Source organism: Physeter macrocephalus, chromosome 7, assembly GCF_002837175.3.
Source record: "Physeter macrocephalus isolate SW-GA chromosome 7, ASM283717v5, whole genome shotgun sequence".
In the NCBI taxonomy this organism is placed as follows: Eukaryota; Metazoa; Chordata; class Mammalia; order Artiodactyla; family Physeteridae; genus Physeter; species Physeter macrocephalus.
Genome location: NC_041220.1, coordinates 29,508,564 through 29,531,328, shown reverse-complemented (window position 1 = coordinate 29,531,328; position 22,765 = coordinate 29,508,564). Strand labels below are relative to the sequence as shown.

At 40.2% G+C, this 22,765-nt stretch overlaps 1 protein-coding gene and 1 non-coding gene across 2 annotated transcripts in view; one reads left to right on the top strand and one right to left on the bottom strand.

Annotated features, from left to right (window-relative positions):
• Positions 1-20,065, bottom strand: part of EDNRA (endothelin receptor type A) — a 64,685-nt gene extending 44,620 nt beyond the window's left edge. The window contains exons 1-2 of the mRNA XM_007120212.4: positions 19,698-20,065; positions 14,898-15,388 (exon numbers count right to left, since the gene is read on the bottom strand). Of these exons, the coding sequence (XP_007120274.1) occupies positions 14,898-15,317 (420 nt within the window). The 5' untranslated portion in view covers positions 15,318-15,388; positions 19,698-20,065. The remainder of the gene's footprint in view (positions 1-14,897; positions 15,389-19,697) is intronic.
• LOC112065699 (U6 spliceosomal RNA) lies at positions 9,629-9,735 on the top strand. Its single transcript, XR_002892193.1, has one exon. It is a non-coding gene; the product is annotated as a U6 spliceosomal RNA (small nuclear RNA).
• Positions 20,066-22,765: the final 2,700 nt, after the last annotated feature.

Below are 22,765 nucleotides of genomic sequence, written 5' to 3'. Positions count from 1 at the left end.
CACATGCTGCGAAGCGGCTGGGCCCGTGAGCCATGGCCGCTGAGCCTGCGCGTCCGGAGCCTGTGCTCCGCAACGGGAGAGGCCGCAACGGAGGGAGGCCCGCGTACCGCAAAAAAAAAAAAAAAAAAAAAAAAAAAAAGTCTACTTAGTGGTTTTGATACATAAAATTTCTTTCTAGTGATGTTGCAATGCAAATTTTGGTGTTGATGTTAGGAAGGATTTTCTTTTAGATCTGTCTTCATATGCTACAATTTGGTAAATTTCTATAGCAACCCTCCCTTACCATTTTGTCTTAGAATAATGCAGTAACCAGATTACAACTAAACCTCCAAGTTTTACCTAGTAACCGGCATCCCAAAATATGTCATTTGACAAAAATAACCTCAGAGAGATTGTCTGGAAAATTTCATCAATCCAACTTAAACTCTCAGAACATTTACTGTCTGAAATCAGTGCTTTTTAATCTGCGTTTCATGGGGCGCTTTAAAGTTTTAAAATAAATGGCCATTTACTGCAGCAGTAATGGAAAATGCTGAAACCTAATTTTATTTCTGTGTCTCTTGAGATTAATTTGATTAATTTTGGTTTAGCTGCATATATTACTTTAGGAGGAGAGGTGACAGTTTTTCTGTTTTTTTTTTTTTTTTTTTTCTTTTTTTTGCGGTACGCGGGCCTCTCAGTGTTGTGGCCTCTCCCGTTGCGGAGCACAGGCTCCGGACGCGCAGGCTCAGCGGCCATGGCTCACGGGCCCAGCCGCTCCGCGGCATGGGGGATCTTCCCGGACCGGGGCACGAACCCATGTCCCCTGCATCGGCAGGCGGACTCTCAAACACTGCGCCACCAGGGAAGCCCAGTTTTTCTGTTTTTAAAGAAAATGGTAATAGGTGTTTTACATTCAAAATGTTATTTTTTTCAGTAAAATTGTGTTCAATGGTCTCAAAAAATTTCAACAGAACACTGGGCTATAAAATTCCCCTGGCATTCAGGCTAACTTGATGGAATATATGTATCCTCACACAGAATGCAAGCCACTCAGAGGCGCAACTGTCCTAGATTTCTTTGTGTTTTCTATAGACACTTAGTAAATGTGTGAGTTGATTTGGGGATTATCCAATATGAAGGCAGATAATAGATTTGCTTGAAAGGCCAAGAAGAATTATAATGAACAAAGTTCAGACATATGCCACACAAGCCTTTAGAGCTTTTAGAAAAGAATTCCATCTAGGAAATTCTGCCTAGTTCCCAGTACTGTACCATGCCCTGGTGGTTCTCCAAAATTACTGATCAAAATATAAAAGGATTATGATAAAAGATTTATGTTAAAAGCATATATTTAGTTTATAAATATATATGTTGATATTTAAGTATTCATGATCAAGATTTATATTAAAGGCATTTATTTAGTATATAGGTATGTATGTTGATATTTAAGTGTTATATATATTTATATATACATGTTAAGTTTTATATATCTGTATATATTTATTTTTTCAGTACTATATATGCACACAAAAAGATGCATGTGAGAATGTCCATAGATGCACTATTCATATGAGCTCAAAATTGGAAACTATTTAAATGTCTACCTAAGTAGAATGAATAAACACATTGTGGCATATTCAGACAGCGAAGTGCTATACAATAATGAGAATGAATAAGCTACAACTAAACTCAGCAGCATGGGTTATTCTCACAAACATAGTGCTGATCAAAGGAAGCGAGACAGAAAAGATTATATGTCATATGGTTCCATTTACATAAAACACAAAAGTAGGCAAACCAATTCCTGCTGTTAGAAGTCAGGAAAGTGGTTGCCTTGGGAGTTTGGGTAATTAGTGACTGAGGGACTTCTGGGTGTAGGTAATGTTCTGATTCTCGATCCTGGTTACATAGATGTGTTCATCTGGTGAAAATTCATAGAGCTGACACTTAACGTACATTTTTTTTTTCCATGTATATTACACCTCAATAAAATGTCAAAAAATGTTTACAAAGTATTATAGCTCTTAAATGATGTAACACTACCCTAAATTTTCATAGATTTACCTTCTATAAGAACATAAAATTTGTGGAAACAAAGGAAATAGGCAGAGAAACACAGCATTTGTGACATACTTGACATCATTTTGAAAGAGAAACGCTGGAGTATTCTAAACATTTTTGTTTTGTGAAACTAAGCTAAAAGTTCACAGTGGCCAGATTTTTTAAAATATACAGACATTCTACAGAATTGCTTTATCTGACATAAAACTCATGTGGGATGGGGCATAGTAGTTATTCAATATTTGGCAAAGAGATGTGTGCCCATTACCTTTTATATTTTGAAAGGAATGATTTTGGCTATTTTGAACATGCTCAATATAGTTTGCTTTTAAAATTAGGGATATTAGGGACTTCTCTGGTGGTCCAGTGGTTAAGACTCCACGCTTCCAATGCCGGGGGCACGGGTTCGACCCCTGGTCGGGGAACTAAGATCCCACATGCCGTGTGGCATGGCCAAAAAAAAAAAAAATTAGGGATGTTAATAAAGTTCCTTATTCAAATAGCTTCAGATTTAATGAAACCATTTCATTAAATTTCATTGTAAATTTTTTTTAAATTGAGGATTTCTAGTTTATTTTATTTTATGGAAGTATAGTTAATTTACAATATTACATTGGTTTAAGGTGTACAGCATAGTGATTCAGTATTTTTATAGATTATACTCCATTAAGCGTTATTACAAAATAATGGCTATAATTCCCTGTGCTATACAATATATCCTTGTTGCTTATCTATTTTATACATAGTAGTTTGTATCTCTTAATCCAATACCCCTATCTCCCCCCAAACCACTGGTGACCACCAGTTTGTTTTCTATATCTGTGAGCCTGTTTCTGTTTTGCTATATACATTCACTTGTTTTATATTTTAGATTCCACAAATAAGTGATATCATACAGTATTTGCCTTTCTCTGTCTGACTTACTTCACAAAGCATAATATTCTCTAGGTCCATCCATGTTGCCGCAAATGGCAGAATCTCATTCTTTGTTTATTGCTGAGTAATAATCCATTGTATATATACATACATGTTTTTTTAAAAAAAATTATATTTATTTATTTATTTATTTATGGTTGCACTGGGTCTCCGCTGCCGCACGTGGGCTCTCCCCAGCTGTGGCGAAGGCCACCCTTGGTTGCGGCGCGTGGGTCCCCCACTGCAGTGGCTTCTCTTGTTGCAGAGCACAGTCTCCAGGCTTGCGGGCTCTAGAGCGCAGGCTCAGCAGCTGTGGCACACGGGCCCAGCTGCTCTGCGGCATGTGGGAGCCTCCCAGACCCGGGCCCGAACCCGTGGCCCCCACATTGGCAGGCGGATTCCCAACCACTGCGTCACCAGGGAAGCCCTACAACATCTTTTTTATCCATTTATCTGCTTCCATACCTTGGCTATTGTAAATAATGCTACTATGAACATTGGGGTTGCATGTATCTTTTCAAATTAGTATTTTCATTTTTTCCAGATATAAACCCAGGCAGGGATGGATCATATGGTAGTTCTATTTTTAGTTTTTTGAGGAACCTCTATACTGTTTTCCATAGTGGCTGCACCAATTTACATTCCCACCAACAGTGCACAAGTGTTCCATTTCTCCTACATCCTTGCCAGTATTTGTTATGTGTAGACTTTTTGATGATGGCCATTCTGACAGGTGTGAGGTGATCTCATTGTTGTTTTGATTTACATTTCTCTAATAATTAGGGAAGCTGAATATCTTTTTATGTGCCTGTTAACATATGTATGTTGTCTTCGGAAAAATGTCTATTTAGGTCTTTGGCCCATTTTTTGACTGGGTTGTTTATTTTTTTGATATTGAGTTGTACAAACTTTATATATTTTGAATATTAACCCCTTGTTAGTCATATCATTTGCAACTATTTTGTCCCATTTCGTAGGTTGTGTTTTCATTTTGCTGATAGTTTCCTTTGTTGCGCAAAAGCTTTTAAGTTTAATTGATCTCATTTATTTATTTTTGCTTTTATTTCTTTTGCCTTAGGAGATAAATCCAAAAACATATTGCTATGATTTATGTCAAAGCATATTCTATGTTCTCGTCTAGGAATTTTATGGTTTCAGGTCTTACATTTAGGTCTTTAATCCATTTTGAGTTTATTTTTGTATATGGTGTGAGGAAATGTCCTAATCTCATTGTTTTACATATATTAATAGTTGCCCAGTTTTCTCAGCACCACTTATTGAAGAGACTGTCTTTTTCCCACTTTATACTCTTGCCTCCTCCTTTGTCAAAGATTAATTGACTGAATATGTGTGTGGGTTTATTTCTGGGCTCTATCCTGTTCCGTTGATCTGTATGTCTGTTTTTGTGCCAGTACCATACTGTTTTGATTACTGTAGCTTTGTACAGTAGTATAGTCTGAAGTCAGGGAGGGTGATACCTCCAGCTTTGTTCTTTTTTCTCAAGATTTTTTTGGCAATTCAGGGTCTTTTGTGGTTCCATATAAATTTTAGAATTATTTGTCCTACTTCTGTGAGAAATGTCATGAGTATTTAGATAGGGATTACATTAAATCTGTAGATCGCTTTGGGTAATATGGCCATTTTAACAATATTAATTCTTCCAATCCAAGAGCATGGGGTATCTTTCCCTTTCTTTGTATCATCTTAAGTTTCCTTCATCAGTGTTTTATAGTTTTCAGAGTATAGGTCTTTCACCTCCTTGGTTAAGTTTATTCCTAGGTATTTTATTTCTTGCTTCTTTTTAAATATCATTTGAGACATATTCCCAAATGTCGTCCATTATGCTTTCACATTACCCTTTTAATTCCTATGCATCTGGTCAACTCCTAAGGAGGAAGATCTAGAAATGCAACATTTAGTTTTATCAATAAAACCAGGTGTTTGTACCCCAACCGAAACCTTGGGATAGCCATAGACACTCATTTTTCTGTCTCATGCCAACAAATTGCCTAGCCTTTCCAATGATAACTAGATGAGACACCAGTTTGGCAAAAAGTGTTCCTCTGAGCAGATAACCAGATGTATATGTCTAGGCAATCAGTCCATCAAAGAACTTAACATTTCTTTTCATTTTAAAAAAATTTTATTTTCTGGCTCCCTTCCGTCAGTTGATCTCACCAACATGACAATGAGTATGGAATACAAAAATCTGTTTGACAGATGTTCCCATGCAATCTGCAAGACTTACAACATAAATGCTATTCTGGAGAGCAACCTCTGTTTCATACACATCTTCCTTTATAGTGTGTCACTTCTGTCTTAAATAAGCAACTAAAGAAGTATTGGGTTTAATGCAGGAGAGAAAAGGGGATGACTGTTTTTGAACACAGTCTTTGAAAATATATTTCTGTACTAGGGAGGACATCTGGATGACTATCAAGTTTGTCTTATGAGGCATATGGAAGAGAAGCAGTGTGGCAGCTTAGCTAACAGCATGACCTCTGGGATCAGACTGGATCCAAATCCTGGCTCTGCAACTCACTAACTGTGTAGTCTTGAGGACATTCCTTAAACACCATGCCTCAGTTTATTCATTTTCAGGCAACAGTCATATAGGATAAGTTTACTGTGAGGAGCAAATGAGTTAGCTTGGTACAGAGTAAACACTAATTAGGCTTTGGGTCATGTTATAAATTGGTATACATAACATACTTTAAGACTGCATATTTTTCCTTCATCGATTCAGGAAATGCTTCCCAGCACAGTAGCCAGCATGTTTTTGTTAAAATGTAAACCAGATCATGTCACTCATCTACCCATAACCTTCCTTTTTAAAAAAAATTAATTACTTTATTTTTGGCTACTTTGGGTCTTCATTGCTGTGCGCGGGCTTTCTCTAGTTGTAGCGAGCAGGTGCTACTCTTCATTGCAGTGCACGGGCTTCTCATTCCGGTGGCTTCTCGTTGCGGAGCACAGGCTCTAGGCACGCGGGCTCAGTAGTTGTGGCACGTGGGCTCAGTAGTTGTGGCTCGCGGGCTTTAGAGTGCAGGCTCAGTAGTTCTGGCACACAGGCTTAGCTGCTCCGCAGCACATGGGATCTTCCCAGACCAGGGCTCGAACCCGTGTCCCCTGCATCGGCAGGTGAATTCTTAACGACTGCGCCACCAGGGAAGTCCTGCTCATAACCTTCTAAAAGCTTCCTATCTCACTCGGAGAAAAAGGCTAAAGGCTTTATAAAGGTGTATACATTGGGTGACCACGCTTCCTATTTTTTCCAGGAGTCTTGGTTTATGCCTATTGTCCAGATGCAATTATTGATAGTGTCTACTTTCACTCTCAAAGCATCTTGGTTTGGACAAAAAATTATATAGTCACCTACTGTTAGGCCCCACGTTATCTGCTTCTCCCCATCACCTGCCCTACCCCAGTATCCCTGTGATCTCATCTGTTACTATTCTCTTCCTTCCACTCAACCACCATGGTTTCCTTGCTGCTCCTTTAACCCTTCAGGCACATTCCTGCCCCTGGGCCTTTGCACTTGCCATTTCCTCTGGCTGGATGCTCTCACTTTGGATAGTGGCATGGTTTGCTCCTTTTAAGTTCTAGTTTTTATTCAGCATCACCTTGTATTGAGTTCTTCTTCAGCCACTCACACTAAGATGAATACCCTCTTCCTCTTCTTTTATTTCTCTTCCCTATTTTACTTTTCTCCTTAGCAGTTATCTCACATACTATATATTTACTTATTAACTTGCCTGTTGTCTTGTTCTTCTACTAGAATGCAAACTCCACGAAGACAAGGATGATTGTTTTTCTTCACTGCTATTTCCCCAGTAACTGGTATATAGTAGGAGCTCAAAAAATATTTATGAATGAATAAATGAAGAACATTCAGAGAAGAGAGACCTGATGTAACTGAGTAACCAAATGGCCAATCAGTTGCCCATCCACATTACTTTCTAGTATAAAATTTGATCTAAAAAATATTGGGTTGGCCAAAAAGTTCAGTTGGGTTTTTCTGTGAGATGTTATGAAAAACCAAAATGAACTTTTTGGCCAACCCAATAATAGGACTCCCGTGTTTAAGATAAGTGTTATGAGAAGCATGATTTGAGTAGATCCTGTTATCTATCCTAGTCTCCAAGTAAGTCGTGATGGCAAAAAATGTGGATGAAACTTTTAGAGAAGTTTAAATTATACAAAGTAATCTCTAAATTTGCACATCCACAAAAATGGTATTAAATCTGAGGGCACACTTGATTTTTCTTCTTGAGTTCAGGAACACTGGCGATTTCAAACCTTCCAAATTTAAATAAACATTTTAGAGCATGTGGTTTTGTAAAATCTTTGATGTTCAAATTTTAAAATAAGGCTATCAACTATTAACATTGAATGATACGTTCAGTTCTATTATTGAGTTTAATTTCAACTATTAACTTTATAATGTAGGAAAGTTTTTCCAAGAAAAACTAGACCTAGTTAAAAATAAAACTGTAGCTATAGAAAGCAGTTACTCTAGCTCTCAAGAGAATACGGTAGCTCCAGAAAGCAGTTGTAGAATTTCTGGCTGTATATCAAATTTATTTTGACAGAATTTCTTAGAACATTCCTTATCTAACCACTCTAGTCTTCAAATCAACTTCAGAGACAGTAAACTTCATACCTCTTTCATTTTAGTTCACACACGCTTTACACGAACTGTATAAACTTTGTATGATAATAAGAAAATAACACTCACATGCTAGCAACTCAAAAGATAAAGACACTATAGAAATATTTCAGAATAAAATAGCCAGGACATCTGCTTTTACTGCACAGAGTGCTGGAATTACTGCAACATTACACACACACACACACACACACACACACACACACACACAGTGTATATGTGAAAATTCTTTTCTCAAAAGTAAAACATTTATGCATCACTATTTAAGTGAAGTTTAGAATACAGCAACCTCTTCTGTGATCTGAACTGTCTGATGGAGAAATGTCTTCAGCTATGATGCTTTATACAGCCCAACACCTTCCTAATGAGAAGGGGACTGAATCCATCTCTCCCTCCTCAGCCATGGGAACGATCTTGCAGTTACGGATGGTTTCCATCCCCCATCACTGAAACGGGAATAACTGTGCTGTGAACCAAATGCTGAGGGTTAGCCCAGTAACCTCACATGAGAATAATTACTTAACAGGACCATGAGAGAAAGCAATGAGGTTCCCAGACACAGGAAACGAAAAGTCAGAAGGGGAGGTAGAGTTGGAGAGGGTTCTGAAGCCTTTCCAGACAGCAACTTCCTTATAACAAACAGCAAGTTGGGTAATAAATGTATCACTCTGTTATTTTATATGTACATATATCCTTAAGTCAGCTGGTTAGCATAATGAACTTTTGCAATGTGCTTGTGTTTTAGCCATGCTAGAAAATCAACACATTTCCTGTTCTCTAAAGAGTAACTAAAATCTTTTGTGATATGAATGTTCATTTTGATATTCCAAATCACTTGTAGGTTTAATATTTCAATCAAAACCACAATTACAACTATGCTCAAAGAATGCATATTGCACAGAAATCTTGAAAAGAGACTCTTCAATTGGTTATATGTACCAGAGAGAGAGGAAATTAAACAATATAATTCCGGAACCATAGAACAAGAACTCTTGACTTCTAAAGACAAAGGGACAAGGGGAAAACAATCCTGTTATGTGTCACTCTAGGTTGACAGATTTTTCACAGATTTATGGACCCTGAGACATCCCTGGTTTGCAGGAAAAAAGTAGAGATTCAGTAAATTCAAAAAGCAAGTCTGCCTTTAGATCTGGAATTGCCTGGGAGAAAAACATTCTTACAGAGGCAAATAGAGTATTCGAGCAAAATGAGTATTTTGCTCATGCATCAAATATTTTGAAAGCTGGGCACAGTGCTGGATGTGGAGATACAACGATAAATGAGAATCATGGCAGTGTGCCTCAGGGGACTTGCAGTCTAGTGGGGCAGACAGGCAAGCGAATTGGCAGGGACAACAGAGCGTGTGTTAGATGCTCTTAGGGGGTTACTAGAAGGTGTCATGGGAGCACATGAGAAAGGCACTGACCTAGTCTATGTTAGGGATACTTGCCAGATAAAAAGATGCTTCAGCTGAGATCTGAAGAACAAAGTGGAATAAGCCAGAGAAGGCATGAGGGAAAATATTCAAGGTAGAAGGATCATCTGGGTACTCTTGGTTAGCTGGAGTGAAGAGGGGTAGATGAAAAACATGAAGAGAGAGGTGCCTGGAGATGAGGCAGGGTCAGAGCTATCTAACAAGACACGATGAGCTGGAGTGCAATGCACCTTCAAGGGACAGAGAGCTTGGTGAAGGGACACATTTTCTCTCTTAAAATTCAGGAAATACAGTTTCTATACCTAATTTTACGATTATAGCGCTATTACTGGAATACCTGAGAAAGGCCTGTCTTTATTTGCTTGATGATGAGTAAAAGGCAAACATCTATCACATATGCAACGGTGTGTAATTGGATCAGCTTGGGGGAGTAGTATGTGCAGACCACAGATAATACCCTGTGCCTTGTCTGTAAACGAAGAATCCCTCTGACAAATCAACATCATCATCATCATCAATATTTTAATTTGAAGGTCTCAGAAAAATCTGATTACAAGTATATTTTAGTGCTCCCTTCAGGAGCACATATACTAAAATTGGAATGATACAGAGAAGATTAGCATGGCTCCTGGGCAAGGATGACATGCAAATTTGTGAAGTGTTCCCATATTTTTTACTTATCTATGAAACAGAAACAGACTCACAGACATAGAGAACAGACTTGTGGTTGCCAAGGGGGAGGGTGAGTGGGGGAGGGGTGCACCAGGAGTTTGGGGTTAGCAGACGCAAACTATTATATATAGAATGAGATAAACAAGGTTCTACTGTATAGCACAGGGAACTATATTCAATATCCTGTAATAACCTATAATGGAAAAGAATATGAAAAAGAATATATATATATATATAAATGAATCACTTTGCTGTACACCAGAAACTAACACAACATTGTAAATCAACTCTACTTCAATTAAAAAAAAGAAGTTAATTTTAATCATATCCTTCTGATATGATTTTATTAAATCATATCAAAAAGCATTAATTGAACAGCTACTGTGTTTGAGGCATACAACTTATATGTTGTGATTTGATGTGTCAAGAAACAACTTTTGTATGGCTGCCCCAACAGGATGGATCCCAGTTGCACAAGATGTCAAAGGCTGTGTGAATATGGAGATAAACTGGCTTTGTGTGAATGTCTCTGGTTTCCACATTGCTCAGATCCTCTGCCAGAGCAACATATTGGGAATCTTGGCTTTTCATTGCAAAATATTCCTGATAATTTCATACAGAAATTTTGTTTATTTTTCATCGTTGTCCTCAGGAAGAGGTGGTTGCTTAGAGTGGACTAAAGTGGTCAACAGCTGATTACTGGATGTATCACTGGCTGCTTCATTTGTTCTCAGAGATCTGCTTTACCCCACACACTAAGTGGAGACATTATTCATTTACAGTATTATCTATGACCTCACTGGTTCCAACTCCCTGCTGTGCTGACATTTCTATGCCAAGTCATTGGACTCAACTGCCTCTCTCTTCCCATGGCCATCATTCTCATCCTCTCCATTCTACTTCTCTCCTACATATATTTCTCCACACTTCTGTTTCTACTTAAGAGGCTAAGGTGCAGTGGTTTATGGGCATATCCGTGTGCACATCTGGGTGATGGTTATCTTGAAAGCACATGACACCAGGCTTTGGCCCACCCGTGCACAAACATCACTTTTAGGGTTTCCACTCTATTCAAAATTAAAACTCATCTCCCTATAGATGACACTCTAGGGCATAAATAAATCATTAAAGAATATGATTATTAAATTCTATACTTCTAATCTGTATTGGCATTTAGTCATTGGGGGGCATTTTTGGATTCTAAACACAGATACAGTGCTTTAATTATTTTGCCATCGTAATGAATGTAAATATTTTATATACAGATTAATCTACTTGCCTAACTTTTTGCATTCCTTGAAAATTCAGGATATCAGATAGTGTAATTTCTTGACAAATTGAATCCATCATCAGTTTAGGTTACAAGTGTGAATGTTTGAAAGGGTCTGCTAACTCCTTCTCCTTCCTCTCTCCTGGTTTTGTCAGTCTGCTCATGAAATTAATGATATGTTTTTTGCACAATTCCAAATTAGAGTAATCCTGTGATAAATAATACCGTTTCTTTAACATTGCCATTTGAAAACCAAGAAGGTAATTGGCATTTATTTGCATCTTTTGGTTCCTTCTGTTTTACATTTTATCGTCTCAGACTGTCCGATTTTTATCACCAGGTAGTGTATGTATGTGTGTGTGTGTGCACGTGCATGAGTGTACGCAAGGGCTAGAGGAATTTCTCTCCACTTTCTGGGTTATTTCTTCTCTATGAAATGTATGTAACTCCAGACCTAATTCATTTTTAAATTTAGGATCTGTACATGCTTCAGCAGCAGCAATTCGGTGACTATATCCAGCCTCTCTGAGAATGACATTTAGGGCAGAGAATGTTACTTAGGCGTAGTGATGACATGAGGACAAGAGCTGCACATGTGTGTTAGGAACCAGTGAGAAGCAGGAGCTCTTGGGGGTTTCTGAGAAGAGCAGCACTCGATAAGTACAAGCAAAGTCCAGTACATCCTGACAGAAGAAATCCTGAGGCTATAGAGATCAACTAGGAAACTTGGAAATTCAGATGTGTAGTGAACCCCTCTTCTATGCCCACAGATGATCCAAAGCTACCCAGCACTAGCTGCATGGGATAATGACAGAACAGAAACAGCCTAGCCGTCTGATATACTTGCTGCATTGATTTTCAGTTGTGTTTTACAGCATATCAATATATGAAACAGTTTCAGTACAACTCTTTCAAAGTGAGAGAAAGATAATAAAATGTGAATAGAAAGAACACTTTATCATGTGCTCTCCTTTTTCTTGTAATATTACTACAGTCTAATCAGCAAGTCTCACTTGCCCCAAGATTCAATCTTCACACTACTTTCACTCACTCTGACTCTAACCTAGCTCAGTGCAACGTTCTCCCTCTGGAGACACCTTAAAACTGAGTCTAAAAGCAATTGATAGAATTGTTAAACATAACGACCTGTGTGATTTGAAAACTTATCTTTCTTTGACGAACATAGCAGATCCTTTAAACCATTCTTCTTTCAACCTAATTCTGATAATAGGGGAGATAAAGAAGCTTCATGCATCCCTTTAATAGAATGTTCTTCAAGTCTATGCATTTTTCATCAGTACCTAAACATAATGGTAAAGTGAGACTGGATGGCTACTACTTTGCCCTGCAATGCAGAGGTAGCTTGACATGGTCAGAGGAATCCACAGGTCTGATATATGAGGCTCCAAAGCATCAGACTCTTAGAGCAGGAGGCAGCTGTGGAGAAAAGGCATGAGGACCTAGAGCGCACATTGCTTAGAAGGATTTCTCTTGACTCTCCCGGGCAGAAGTCAGAGGAATAGTAACAGCTTATGGTTTCCTAACCTAGAGGAATGGACTGCCAGGAGGAAGTAGAAATAATGCTCAAATATTGTGAAGCTTTTCTGTTCGCTCCAATGCTTTTCTCTTTTCCTCTGGAAGAAGATTGAAATGACTAAAGAGTATTTCTTTTTTTAACCCCAAAAGTTTACTTTCTAAAATTAATGTTGGTTAAAGGACTCATTACATGAGTTTTAGAAAAACAGGAATTATACAAATGTACTCCCACTATGAAAAAACCCATCAAACTGTCGACATTGTTGAGAACTACAATAAGGTGTATAAAGTATTGGATTCCCAAGATGGAAGAATCATAAGGTCAAATAAGGAAGTGTCAGTTTTTGCCCATTGCTGTATGAATGTAAAACAAAGTTTTATTGGAATTTTCACCGAATTTGGAGATATTTCAGATGATCTGACTTAAAATGTTGCTACGGAATAGAAATGAAGTTCAGTCTCATGAATAGCAGGTAGCACCTCAAAGAGATAAGCAAGTCTCCTTCTCAGCAGATATGGTTATGTCAAAAGTTGCTTTTGCACATGGTCAAATGGGAATTATTAATCAGAGACGGTTATGTTATTTTCCTGAGCCATAATGGGTTGGTTAACTAGTTGTGTACGTGTGAACAATCAATGTTTAATACTCCACACCATGATTGTGAATGAGTATTGTCAACATTTTCAAATCTCTTCTTAAAGAGAGATGTCCCGAGTAAGTCGTGTTGAGTCCGTGTAATATTTCGCTAAGAGAAAATCAAAAACTTTTGAAAAGAATAAAAGTTCTGTAGCATATGCTAAATATTTAAAATTATTTACATATTTTCAATTTTGCCTCCTAATTTGGTTCTGAAATCCTGCTTTGAGTTCAAATAGAAAACACATGTATTCATGCTCTTCTGTGGAAAGAGATGGTATGTGATTTTAAAAATTTTTCTTTTTTTAAAATTTTTGGCCATACTGCGTGGCAGGTGGGATCTTAGTTCACTGACCAGGGATTGAACTCATGGCCCCCGAGGTCACCACTGGCCTGCACTGGAAGGTGGAATCTTAACCACTGGACCACCAGGGAAGTCCCTTAAATTTTGATTTGTTGTCTAATTTCCCCAATTTTGCAAACGGTGTATTGGAGTAATTTTGAGATGATTTTTCCTTGTAATGTTCAAAATTTTCATCATTGTTTTCATTTTTACGGTTAGACCACTGCTTTTTCTGGTAGGCTAGTATCATTTCACCACAGTTGGAGTGTATCTACTTGAAACCAAGATACTACTATTTCACTTAAAACTAATCATGTCTGCAACTGACAAACTTTCCATTTCAAGTCATATTTCAGAATATTCTTGCTCAGAATAGTTTTGTTTCTACAGATAATAACATAGAAGACGAAAAACTAAAGGCTGAGGAAAGTGCTTTCCCTGTGCTAGGAATAAAGACATTCTAAAACATCTGACACGGATGATGAAATTTCATTTGAATTTTAGCTCACTTGAATTCTTGCAGCAATTTCCCCCACACAACCACTAGACCAAATATGGAATAACTAATTCCTTTTGGCTTTAGTTGTTTTGGTACTAACTAGTCCCTAGAGCAAGGTGATCACACCAACAGTGGGTGAGTTCTCTTCCTCTCCCACTCAGGCTCTACCTTTGATTGTCTTTGGATCCTTGTTGCCTAGCTCTGCAGCAGGCACACAGTAGGTGCTCCATGAACGTAAGCTGAAGCAATGCGGGAGGCAACAGTAAACTGATGCCTGTTTTAAACAGTTTTAGTAATGCTGCTCAATGAGGTCACCACTGGCCTGCCATCTCTTGCACCCGTTATCCCTAAGTTGCCTTAACTGCGGAAGCCAGCATGACCTTTGCCTTCAATCATCCAGACCGTCAAAATAAAATAAGCCCTTCTCATTTCAAGCCATACTATGGATATCGGGCTTCCGAATAGCATCACATTGAAAAGGTAACCAAAACTGCAGATAAATTTATTTTAAGTACTTTCTGGGTTCAGCAGGTCTTACCCTGGAAATGGAATGTCAGAAAAATCCAGGGATCTTCCCCAGATTGCCCATCTACCCAGCAAGCTCACGGCTGGCATGAGAATCCCATTCATGCAAGACCGTGACTTTGAAGAGTCATCCCTAAAATACTATTTTGTCAACAATTAAGTTAGAAAATCGGTGTCACATTTCACAAACAATAAAAATTTCAAATGTCACCCAGTTTTAAGAGAGCAGAAATGGCTCTCAGTAAAAACCCAGACTGAAATTCCAAAGTACAGAAACGTCTGCAGCACCTCTCTCAACTGTGGAAGCAGAGCATATGTTCCAACCTGCAAATGCATTTGTGGTTACTTCCTACCTTAAATACATTGATAGGGAGATCAATGACCACATAGATAAGGTCTCCGAGGGCAAGGCTGGCTATCAGTGCGTTGGGGCCATTCCTCATGCACTTGTTCTGGTAAATGATCCTGAGCAGGGTTGCATTCCCCACCATTCCCACGATGAAAATAGTACACGATATCACAGTGTTAATGTATTTGAAAGCTGAAGTAATCTTAGTCTGCTGTGGGCAATAGTTGTGCATTGAGCCATTGTTGGGGAGGGCCAAATTCGTGGGTCTATGTGTGGTAACCATGAAGCTGAGTTCCGTCCCAGGAAAAGTGGTGAAATCGTCCACACGGGTGCTTAGATTTGTGCTGTAGCTCTCAGGATCATCACTGATGACACATCCAACCAGCGCCAACCCAAACAACACCCTGAGGCAAAAGGTTTCCATCTTGATGCACACTTGAGAACAGGTCTCTTATCCTTCTGCTTTGACACCCTTTTTTTTTTTCCTTCTTCTACCTGAAAAGAGAAAAGAGAAAAAATAATTTTGGTTACAAAATCCAGCTGCCAATAAGACTGTAGTCAATGATAATTACTGCTTCAATTAAAAAGCAGGATGTATCTGGTAATTAGATAAGATATATCTGTGTCAGGTTACCCCATGGCAGAACAAAAGAAGAACAGATCAAAGCTCTGCTAGGGCAAGTTATATCTCTGTATCCTGCCTCTGTCTCTGTCTCTGTCTCTCTCGCTTTTGTCCATAGCTATACTTACATCTAGATTGTAATAGGAGGACATGGCAGTTTTTCCTTCAAGTAGTAGAGAAGAAGTTACATTACACCTAGGCTGATAGCCTGAATTACAAAAAATCTTCACGAGTTGAGATAACAATATTTTAGTTATTTTTTTTCTCCATTACACCTAGGCTGATAGCCTGAATTACAAAAAGTCTTCACGAGTTGAGATAACAATATTTTAGTTATTTTTTTTCTCCATTACACCTAGGCTGATAGCCTGAATTACAAAAAAATCTTCACGAGTTGAGATAACAATATTTTAGTTATTAATGGAAGAGAAAAGACATTATATGCTGAGTGAAAGTTATGTAGTATTAAGGCATAAAAGCACCAAATTCTGTAATTAACAATTCAGTATTCCAACATGTGTGCTGTTTTGCCAATGGCAAATAATGAACATGAGAATAACATGCAGCTCAGGTAGCCATCTGAAGTGTTATGAAATGTTCATTTAAAAACAGAACTCTGATTAACACCATCAATACATTTAACAATCTTAGTCATTTAAAATTGAGATAGTTGATAAAGACAAAATATTTATTTTATTGAAAACCTGGATGATTACTGTGTACAATCAACATCTTCTGACAGGAGTTTTTTTGCTTTTCCATTCGTCAGAAATTATTATCAGGATATTTGCCAATGAATGAAACTAGGAGTAATAGACTTTCTCAGGCCAGGCATACTATTTGGTTTTCCAAACATCCTTTATACATCCTTTAAACATCCTTTATAGCTACATTGATTATGCCCAGTCACTGTGCTGTGCACTTCACATGCGTGATGCCCTCTAATCCATACAATGACCCTCTGAAGCAGATACATGGTTCCATCATAAACACAGGGAAACACAAGGTCAAGTAGCTTGTCAAGGCCATAGCTGGTGTGGTGCTGCTGTGATTCAAAGGCAGGTTGGTCTGACTTTGAGCCTGAGCTCTTAACCACTAGACTGTACTGTCTCTCATTCTCATGACTTCTTAGAATCTAAAGTGGTTTAACAATGTTTCCAGCGTTTCGAAGAAGCAATAGACTTTGGAGGTTGGTTAGATATTTTCAAAAGACCATTTCACTGTTTTGTTTTGTTTTGTTTTAGTCACTTGCAGAGAGCAAGTGGTCCTTCTTGTTCAGGAAATCTAGGTTTCTTCTTGAAGAAAAGATGCTGGGAAAATGAGGGAGCTTGGTGGTAACACAAGTAAAGGTAAATAAAAACGGCTCTTCCCATTTTAATATTTCGTATATTTTCTGTGAATTTTTGTGAATCTTTAAATGAAGGCCATAAGCTCATTTATGATGCAGTGTGTGTGTACGATGAATACACCCAGGTCACAGCTTAAGTTTTAAGAATTGTGTCCTTTTGAGTCTATTCATGGTTGATATGAATTTTGATATGAACTTTTAGGAATTTTGACAGTCATCTTGGTTAGCAACAAAGTTTAGGGCTTAGTCGATATATGGATGAAATAAGATTTATTCAAGTTGTACAGAAGGTCTAAAATAAATATAAGGTGCAAATACCGCATACTTCTGCCTTCCCCAGAGATTTCCCCCCAGGAAACTGAATTAATAATAACATTTTACGTATAGTAGTAATCCCTTATATACAGTATTTGTTGTCTGACTTGAGCTGTACAACTCTAGGTAGGCAGGGACAATATCATGAGGAAACTGAACCTTGAAGAAGTTGTCACAGTTTTGTGGCCAAGAAGTGGCAGCACAGGTAAAACACCTCACTCTACTTTGCTCGTAAGACTTGACTCAGTCAAGTCTTAAAATATCAGTTTTTCTAAGCTAGGGGCATACTGGGCATACAGTTCTGCCTAGACTTAATTATAAGTAGTTTGCAGTTTTGGGGGTTTTTTTACTGCTTCTTACAGTTTGGAGTATTTGACCACATGTTGATAGACCTATGAAACGCTGCTATTTCCATTCCGCCGTGGAGACCAGAACTCTAAGAACAAAGCATATTGTCATCCTCCCCTTCAGATCAGAGATGGGAAAAAGGAAATCCTTCAGTATTTTGTGCTGTTTAATGACTAAAGCCTCCCAGTTGCCCAATAGGAATGAACCTTCAGAAAGAGTTTTCTTAAAAGTAAAAGAGAGAAGGCCTTTTCCAGAAATGGAATGGCTCTTTGCCCATCAGAGTCTGCTAGGAGGCTATTTCGTGAACTGACCTGGCTATCTATGGTGGGTTGACACCGCTCACAAAAGTACCACTCGTGTTTGAACGTCAGCACATTGGTTTGCTTGGTGAGCTGATTACTGCAGGAGCTGAGAAGTCTTATCAAATCTGTGGTTTCTTATCAAAGCGTGCGCCAGCTACCATGAAAACCACTTTCTTTCTCCTCCAACAATGATGCCACCACAGAAATCATTTCTGAAGACATCTCTTTCAGCTCTCTACACATATGAAGCTGCAGAACTAAGGGATACCTGGCAAAGGCACGTGGCTGCCATGTCATCATTGGGTGAAAAATACAAAACCAAAGGAAAAAACCCTTTCAAATGCATGTTCCTCCAAGGATGAGTCTGTAGCTGATTCTTCTAAGTCACGCTGTGCTTCAGATCATCAGTCATGATCAGTCATAGCTCTAGTGAAGCACCTCAGGTTCAGACCTGATGGTTTATAGATTCAGCATTCTTCATATTTGGGGTCTAAGGATTTGCTGGAGTTCAAAACTACCTTTAAGGGCTTCCCTGGTGGCACAGTGGTTGAGAATCTGCCTGCTAATGCTGGGGACACACGTTCGAGCCCTGGTCTGGGATCCCACATGCTGCAGAGCAACTAAGCCCATGCACCGCAGCTACTGAGCCTGTGCTCTAGAGCCCACGAGCCACAACTACTGATCCCGCGTGCTGCAGCTACTGAAGCCCGTGTGCTGCAACTACTGAAGCCTGCGTGCCTAGAGCCCGTGCTCTGCAACAGGAGAAGCCACGGCAATGAGAAGCCTGCACCACAGTGAAGAGTAGCCCCCCACCCGCCTGTGCGGAGCAACAAAGACCCAATACAGCCAAAAATAAATAAATAAAATAAATTAATTTTTAAAAAAAGCTATTGTTAAGCAAGAGGACTGAATCCTTTGTGCTTTAACAGTTTAACATCTCAGACTCTCAGGATCAAAGTTCACTCGTAATTAGCAATTTGGAAATTCCGACCTTACCCACAAGGCAAGAGTTTAGAGCAGGTAATTTACATGAAATGACTGCCAAGGTGTTTCTCAATTACTTAACACAAAACAGAGGGAGTGGGAGGAGTCATAAATATCTACAGGAGGAGAAAAAAAACAAATAAACTAGGAACTTCGAAATAAGTTTTTTTGGTGGGTCTTGCTCGGTGGGTAAGAAATTAGTAACTCTCCTGACTGACAACGCCTGACTTTAATAGGCCTCCCAGCCCAGCCCCCTCCGCCGTCAGGTCTATCCCGGAACGCCATTAGGATAGTGTAAACGGAGGCTGATTATGGGAAACAGCCCTTGTTCTCGGCACGTGAAGGGCAACAAGTGTTCATGAAAGGAGGGCACAGAACAAAACGCCCAGACCTCCACGGGCAGGTTTCCAAACTAGTTGCCCTGGGGTTTTTCCAGACACGTCTGTTCCTCACACCCAGTGCCCTTGGCTACCCTTGGCATGCCCCGGGCGTGCGGGAGGAGAAGCAGGCTGCGGGGCAAACTTCACAAGTAGGCTCCTGAGCCAACAACAAGGGCGTGAGGTTCCACAAAGTTCTCGCAAGCCTCGGGGAAAGGGCGACCCGGGGAGAACGGCTGGGTTTTTTTGACTAAAAATCCGACGCCCGCCTGGGGAGGCTGAGGCGCCTTGGATCAGTTTCCCAAACCCCCAACGTGCCCGGAGCGCACCCCGCCCAGGAAGGCGCCCGCGCCGCCTCGCGCCCTCTGGCAGGTGATGCCAGCCCTGGTGCAGGAGGTGCAGGCGCCGGGCTACAACGCTCCAGGCTCGCCTCTCCTCCCGACCGAAGGGCCCGCCGGCGTCTTCCCTACCCAGCTCGGGACCCCTAAAGGAAAAGAGTTGCACCGACCGTGGAGCTCGGCGGGCGCGGACGGCTGCCCGGTCCGCGCGCGGCGCCTGGGCGAGAGGAAGCCGAGGCGGCGAGGGTGGGTGGCGAGTGTCCCGGGCTCCGGCGCGGCAGCGGCCCCGGCTGCACCGCTGCCTCTGCTTCGCAAAACTTCCTGGGCACGGCTTCTCTGGGGAGGTCCTCCCCGAGCCGCCCGCCTCCGGCCAGCCGGTGGGATGGAGCGTCTCCACCTCCCGTCCGCAATCGCCAGACCAAAGGGATGACTGTGCGCGCGCACGAGGGCTCGCAAGAAAAGGAAAACTCCGGAGGAACACGCCTCCCGTCTGTCCTCCCCTTCTCCCAAAGCTCCCAGACCTTCTCCTCTACTCTAGGGCGGCAAGAATGTCCAAACCTTCCAGCGCTCCAGGGATGCAGCCACTATAAAGCACTAGGCTGCCGCCCACTCCCAGGCCCTGAAGGGTAGGAGTCTTTTTTAACTATTTCCTTCCTGAAATGAAAGTGGTGGTGAGGAGACGGTGATCGAGGAGGAGGGTAAAAGTTTAACAGACAAGACTCAGAACTGAGGAAGGCCTTACAGAGAAAACTTGCCTTTCCCAGTAAGTGCAGGCAGATTTGATCTGGAGGGAGCGACTGCAGTCAGGATCCGAGCGTGGTTTCTGCTCTGCGTTCCCTGCCCCTTTGCTGTCTTGTAGGTTCCCTCTTAAGCTTATAGCAAGTAAAAGAGCCAACGTAGACAGCAGTTTACTGGATCAAGGACGTTTTGTTTCTATCTTGTCCCTTGAAGCCAGCACCCCAGGGCTACCTAGTACCGGCTCAGGGCAAAGCAGGAGGCCCTGGAGAGATTGTGGAAGGATCCAGTATGTGGCTCCGAGAAACCTATGATTCCTCAAGAAATCCAAACAGGGAGGATGCAGATGCTGCAGAAGGTGGGTTTCAACATGTCTATACCATAGAGAGTTTATCCTAAATGGGGTCGTGGGAGAGGAGATGAGGGACAAAGGCCATTGCCTGTGACAGTTGAGAAAAAAATCAAGGCCCCTTGGAAAAGGAAACCCTTGTACACTGTCGGTGGGAATGTAAATTGGTGCAGCCACTGTGGAAAACAGTATGGAGGTTCCTCAGAAAATGAAAAAATAGAACTACCATATGACCCGGCAATCCCACTCCTGGGTATATATCTGAAGAACTGAAAACACTAATTCGAAAAGATACATGCACCCCAGTGTTCATAGCAGTGTTACTTACAGTCACCAAGATATGGAAGCAACCCAAGTGTCCATCAATAGATGAATGGATAAAGAGGATGTGGTATATATATATATTATGGAATACTACTCAGCCATAAAAAAGAACAAAAATTTGCCATTTGCAACATGGATGGACTTGGAGGGTATTATGCTTGGTGAAATAAGTCAGACAGAGAAACACAAATACTGTAGGTAATCACTTATATGTAGAATCTAAAAAATTTTAAAAACTACTGCATATAACAAAAAGGAAACACACGGAAATAGAGAACAAACTAGTGCTTACCAGTGGGGAGAGGAAAGAGGGGAGGGACAAGATAGAGGTAGGGGATTAAGTATAAACTACTGTGTATAAAATAAATAAGCTACAAGGATATATTATATAGCACAGGGAATAGAGCCAGTATTTTATAATAACTTGAAATGGAGTATAATCTTTAAAAATTGTGAATCACTATGTTGTACACCTCTAACTTATATAATATTGTAAATTAACTCTACCTTGATAAAATCACAATATGAGACAATATTTAATAACCTGAGTAAATGTTCAATATCAAGAAAAGAATAAAAATAAAACATCCTATGGAAAAATATAATCAAGGGCTCCTTAGAGAAGGCCTTGCCCAGGAGTCCGTCAATGCATTGTTGGTATGAGGCACATTGTGGAAATGTGAGTTTGGAGCACTGGTCACATTATATTACAGACTGTTCTGATTATCAGCTGCAGCTAAAGAAAATCACCCTAAAATGGTAGTGGTTTAAAACAACATACCTTAGTCATCAATCTGCAATTTGGGCAGGACTTGGCTGGAACAGCTCGTCATCTTTGCTGGGCCTGGAGGCTCCACTTCCAAGATAGTTTGCTTTCTTGGTAATGAGTGTTGGGTTTTCTCTATGTGTGTCTCCCTACAAAGTGGTTTATGTTTCCTCACAGCATGGTGGCTGGGTTCCAAGAAGGAGTGTCCCAAGAGACAGGAAATGGTAGCTGCCAGTTTCTTAAAGTCTGGGCCTAGAAACTGATATAGTGTCACTTCTGCAAATTCTATTAGTGAAGCAGTCACATATACTGGATTCAAGGTGAGGGGATACAGACTTCACCTGTCAATGCAAGGCATGTCAGAGGATTTGAGGGGCATTTTGTAATACTATCAAAGAGATCCACAGAATACCACTGTTGAAAGGGACCTTAATAGTCACCTAGTCCAATGGACCTGTGCATTAATCTGTTCTATCTACACCTTCCTCACGTTGAAGAGTCAGCCAGAATAATTAATAGTTTTTATCAGTGCCTTTGTTTACATTTAAAAAAAGGTGCCCCTTTAGGCACAAGGCTTGGCAAGCTGACAATATTTTCAGGGAAGAAAAAGTCCTACACCAGGGTTCAAACCTTGGCATGTGAAACATGTGCTGGTTTTTAGCCCCCATTCACCCTATGACCAGACACACTTGGACAGTACAACCTGCACAACTGAACATGGCAGTCTATTCAGTCTTTGGCAGAGCACATCTATCAGCCTCTACCTCCTGGGACAGCTCATCCCACTGTGGTGCAGGTCTAATTATTCAAAGTCTTTTCTTCATACTCATTAGGATGGCTATTATCAAAAAGCAGAAAACAAGTGTTGGTAAGGATGTGGAGAAATTGGAACCCATGTGTGTCACCGGTGGGAATGTAAAATAGTGCGGCAGCTGTGGAAAACAGGTTGGCAGTTCCTCAGAAAATTAAACAGACAATTAATGTGTGATCCAGCAATTCCATTTTTTTTTTTTTTTTTTTTTTTTGGTATGCGGGCCTCCCCCTGCTGTGGCCTCTCCCGTTGC